Source organism: Pundamilia nyererei, unplaced genomic scaffold, assembly GCF_000239375.1.
Source record: "Pundamilia nyererei isolate P.nyererei 1_Seehausen unplaced genomic scaffold, PunNye1.0 scaffold00133, whole genome shotgun sequence".
Lineage (NCBI taxonomy): Eukaryota > Metazoa > Chordata > Actinopteri > Cichliformes > Cichlidae > Pundamilia > Pundamilia nyererei.
Genome location: NW_005187534.1, coordinates 519,935 through 524,441, shown reverse-complemented (window position 1 = coordinate 524,441; position 4,507 = coordinate 519,935). Strand labels below are relative to the sequence as shown.

The 4,507-nt window shown below is 45.7% G+C and overlaps 1 protein-coding gene across 1 annotated transcript; it reads left to right on the top strand.

Moving 5' to 3' along the window:
- The first annotated feature begins 805 nt into the window (after positions 1–805).
- LOC102214639 (deleted in malignant brain tumors 1 protein-like) lies at positions 806–3,479 on the top strand. Its single transcript, XM_005743561.1, has 2 exons — positions 806–1,154; positions 3,140–3,479. Exons 1-2 carry the CDS (start codon positions 821–823, stop codon positions 3,463–3,465), a joined length of 660 nt encoding a protein of 219 aa, XP_005743618.1. The 5' UTR covers positions 806–820; the 3' UTR covers positions 3,466–3,479.
- Positions 3,480–4,507: the final 1,028 nt, after the last annotated feature.

Below are 4,507 nucleotides of genomic sequence, written 5' to 3'. Positions count from 1 at the left end.
CAGCGTTACTGGAGGCCAAGGTAATGCCATCCAGAGTAAGAATCTGCTTAGATACCATATTTCTAAGCTTTTCAGGGCCGAGTACAATAACCTCAGTTTGATCTGAATTAAGAAGCAGAAAGTTAGCGGCCATCCAGGTCTTTATGTCTTTAAGACATAAAGACCTGGATAAAAAATATATATAAAACATGTTTTGCATAGAAAGGTAACAATATGTATGAGCTTTTCAAAGCTAGGTAAATTTTGCATTGAAAGCATTGACAATCTTTAAGACAATGCCAGTCTATAGCCGTCAATTGCAGTGAATGAGTCAATGGGTTTAACTCATTCACTGCCAATGGCTGGCAGTGAATGAGTTAATCTGTAGCTCTGCTCCAAAAGAACGTACGTACCTGGGCCCGCCCACTATCCTTGGAAAGGTAAAATGATTGGCTAGAAGTGTATCACAGCTCAGGAAAAAAAAGCACTGAAATAAAGCACCGAAATGTGCGCTGCTTTTCAGTCTGGTTACTACTGTTTATGTCAGAACCGGTGCCACCCATCCCTAGTTGGGACCTAAAACAACATGGTAAATGGTCTCATTCTTATACAGAGCTTTTCTACTCTCCCGGAGTACTTAAAGTACTGCATACAACATGCTACATTCACTCAAGCACTTTCTCTAACCACATTCATACTCCGATGGATGCATCTGAGCAACTTGGGGTTAGTATCTTGCCCAAGGATACTTGGCATGCAGACTGGAGAAGCCAGGAATCGAACCACCAACCTTCCCATCAGTAGGCGCTCTGCTCTACCTCCTGAGCTACAGCCACCCATAATGACAACAATGACATACACACATGTTCGTTGTGTTTTGTGTTCAGTGGTCAGGCTAGCTGGGTCGACTCTGTGTTCTGGAAGAGTTGAAATCTACCACAGAAACTCGTGGAGAACAGTCTCTGATGATGGCTGGGACTTCACTGACGCTCAGGTAGTCTGTAATGAGCTGGACTATGGAACACCAGTTAATGTCACGCACTTTGGTGAAGGATCCGGAGAAATCTGGTTTGATAATGTGACGTGTTCAGGAAATGAAACATCTCTAACTGAGTGCAGAAGATCTGAGATAAAAAGCAGCAGACTCCATAAATATGCTGGTGTTATCTGTTCAGGTGAGTTACAGTAAATATAGTTACTCTGTTATATACATGTTTGCAGAGTGATACTAACTTCTGTGAGATTATATCTACAGCGCCCCCTCGTTTATTGCGGGAGTTACGTTCTAAAAATAACCTGCGATAGGTGAAATCTGCGAAGTAGTCAACTTTATTTTTTACAATGATTATAGATGTTTTAAGGCTGTAAAACCCCTCACTACAACCTTTATACGCTTTTCTCAGACAGGCATGAACATTTCCACACTTTTCTCTCTTGTTTAAACTCTCAAAGTTCAAACCTTTGTAGAAAAACACGCCCAGTGTTATAGAATGAAAGCAAAGATCAAACCCTGCTTTCAGGTTCAGAACATGAAACAACTGAATTATGCTCTTTGACAAATTTTGGCTCGTTGCAAGCCCCTGTACAGACAACATGCAAATCTAGGCAAGAACCCAGAGTGAAAGCTGTGGGATTGCTGACTGCAGGCCAGCAGACCCTGAACTTCAAAAGGTAACAGACTGATGAGCAGTCAGTATGCAGCCTCCATTTCTGCAGTGGCTGTAACTGTGGTCATTGCCTTGAAGTGGTTTTCTAGGCACTCTCACTTGGTGTTCGTGTTGGCTCAGTGTCACTTACTGTTCCTGTTACAGCTCTTTAATAAATAAGCCGTTCCTATGCAGATGATCTGTTAGCTGTTGACTCGGGAGAGTCAACAGCTAACAGATCATAGGAAATAAGCCGTTCCTATGCAGATGATCTGTTAGCTGTTGACTCGGAAGACGACCTGAAACAGTGCTTGCGCCACACTCTTTGCAGAGGTGGTGTGCAGCGGCACTCATCTTGCATAATCCACCAGAACTATTACAAAGCCCAATGAGGTCCACACCAATGCACTCGACTGGGACCTCCATTAATGGTACTGGGCTCAATAACTTTTGTAATGGTCAGCTGGTTAACCAGCTGATACTCCGGGCATGACACGCATGTCTGCTCGGATGCACGGTCAATAAAATCGGGTCATTGTTCTCTCCAGAGTTTTGTTGCATCTCATATGCCCCTTCCTGGGGTTATAATGAGTCGTCTGGAAAATCATTTCCCAGCAGCTTCGCAGCACCAAGAATTCGGTTTGTGTTTCGTGGGTGTGAGTGTCATGACTCACTCAGTACAGCCTATCACTCTGTAATAGGAAATGCGGGTAAATCTGCACTTGTTTCTAGGCTGAGTGTAGGGTGTCATCATAAGACTGCTTCAGTGAAAAATCTTTTCGGCCCACCTCCAAAAGCAGACAATCCTGCCTCAGGTGTCCCGGCCGCCCATGCTTCCAACGCACTTGCCCTGGCGTCTCTGCTGCTCTCTGTGGCTCTGAGGCGGTGTCAGGCGCTTCTGGGGTCTGGGCAGGAGACTGGGCCACAGATTAGTTGGGCTCCATGCTCGTGTCAGCTGGGGCAGGGAGCTTCTTCCACGGCACTGGGACAGGCAGCCGGGGACCGGTAGGCTGGCCGCCCCGCTCCACTTCCTCCATCCCAGCAGCCAGGTCGTCCTCGGCTAAGGTGACTTCTGGCTCCAGGCTTACTGGCCAGAAGTCTCCAAACTTCTGGCCAGTAAGGTGCGCCCAGGGAGCACCCTGGGCATACCGCCCGGTATGCCCAGGGAGCACCTCCACAAACTGCTCCAGCATGATCTGTGCGAGCATGTGGGCCTCCTCCTCCAATGTCCCGGCTGTAGCCATCTCGCGGCTGCATCTTGCAACTTACATGCCCAGGCGAACAGCCACTCCCCTCTGGTCATCCGACTGGCCCAAAACCGTCGCCAGTGGTTGTCGGGAGAGAGGCCCAGATGATCCAGCACCACAGCCCCTGCCAGTCGCTTCCATACCTCCGTCTGCCACTCGACTTGGTCCCGCAATATAGCCAGCTGCTCATCGTGAGCTCCATGGCAATAATGAATAAATGTGTGGAAACACTGGTGTTCATTCTTGTGTTGTTTCTTTTGTACCCAGTCCCTCTGCAGCAGCCCAGCATCTCCCTGACATCCCCTAATGGAGGACTGGTCTGGGGTCCTGAAGGTGCAGAGATCACCAAGGGCTCCAGCTTCGTCTTCAGCTGCTCCATTAACTCCAGATATACTCCAGGACGTTTCAGGCTCTTCTTCTCTGGCGTGAACCTCACAGAGCCTGCAGTCAACCACTCAGCCAGCTTTAGTTTCCCTGCAGCTGAGTATGAACACCGGGGCAACTACAGCTGTGTGTATGAGTTACTGCTGCCATCAAGGACATTCACTTCTCTTGAGTCAGCACCAATTCATTTCATCATCACATGTGAGTAGAGCACAGGACTCAAATCCAGCAATGGGATAGTTTATGGCAGGGATAGCTCCGTAGGTAGAGTGATCGCTCCCATGATCGGAAGGTCCAGGGAACACCTTCCCTGAGGTACCCTTGAGCAAGGTACCGTCTCTACACACTCTCCCTGGGCACTGGAGTGGTAGCTGCCAACAGCTTCACTGAGTGAATGGGTTAAATTCAGAGGACTACAAAATTTCCCACATGTGGGACTATAAGGGGTTAAAAAAAAAAAAAAAAATATGAGCAGTAAATAATAATGACACATTGGCCACTCGTCTGACTGCAAAAGCAAAACAAACACTTGTTAAGCAGCATCGGCCGTGCTGTAGACGATGAAGAAAGTTTTGAATTTAAAAATAAGTGACATTCAGAGAATCCATCATATCATAGCTATAGTTGGACTCTTCAGTCTGACTACTCACCAAGTAGTGATGTGCGATACCACTGATTTCCTTTCCGATCAGATACCAAGTAAAATTCAGGGTGGTATCGACGATACTGATCCGATACTTTGTACAAAAACTTATTTTATTTATTGTATCTTTTATTGTATCTCAAATTACAGCTTCATAATGACCCCAGAACATCATAATAATAATAAATAATAATGGATTGCATTTATATAGCACTTTTCGGGGCCCTCAAAGCGCTTTACAATTCCACGAGTCATTCACTCTCACATTCACACACTGGTGGAGGCAGCTACAGTTGTAGCCACAGCTATATTTGAGGATCGATCCGCACATCACTACGACCAAGCAACAGAAAGTGAAAGAAGTTGCTTTCAGAGTGAAATCTGCTCCAATATAGCCAAACTGACTGTGTTTAATTTGTCAGATTTGAAATGAATTCGGCCCAAGAAAGATGTCTTTTTTTCTCTCTTTAGACCTAAAGAATCAGTTTTAGGAGTTTTAATCATTTGTGTTTTCAAATGTATTAATAGGCTTGCCCCAGAGTATCTTAATAGCTATCTTTCAGCTATTTATTAATAAGCGGCTTTATGTATGTGTATATATATATATA

What these genes read in the sequence shown, in the direction of transcription:
- LOC102214639 (XM_005743561.1), top strand. Translation starts at nt 821, where the DNA reads ATGACAACAATGACATACACACATGTTCGTTGTGTTTTGTGTTCAGTG. An exon ending in TGCTGGTGTTATCTGTTCAG is followed by an intron (nt 1,155 to 3,139) that starts GTGAGTTACAGT and finishes TTTTGTACCCAG; the next exon opens with TCCCTCTGCAGCAGCCCAGC.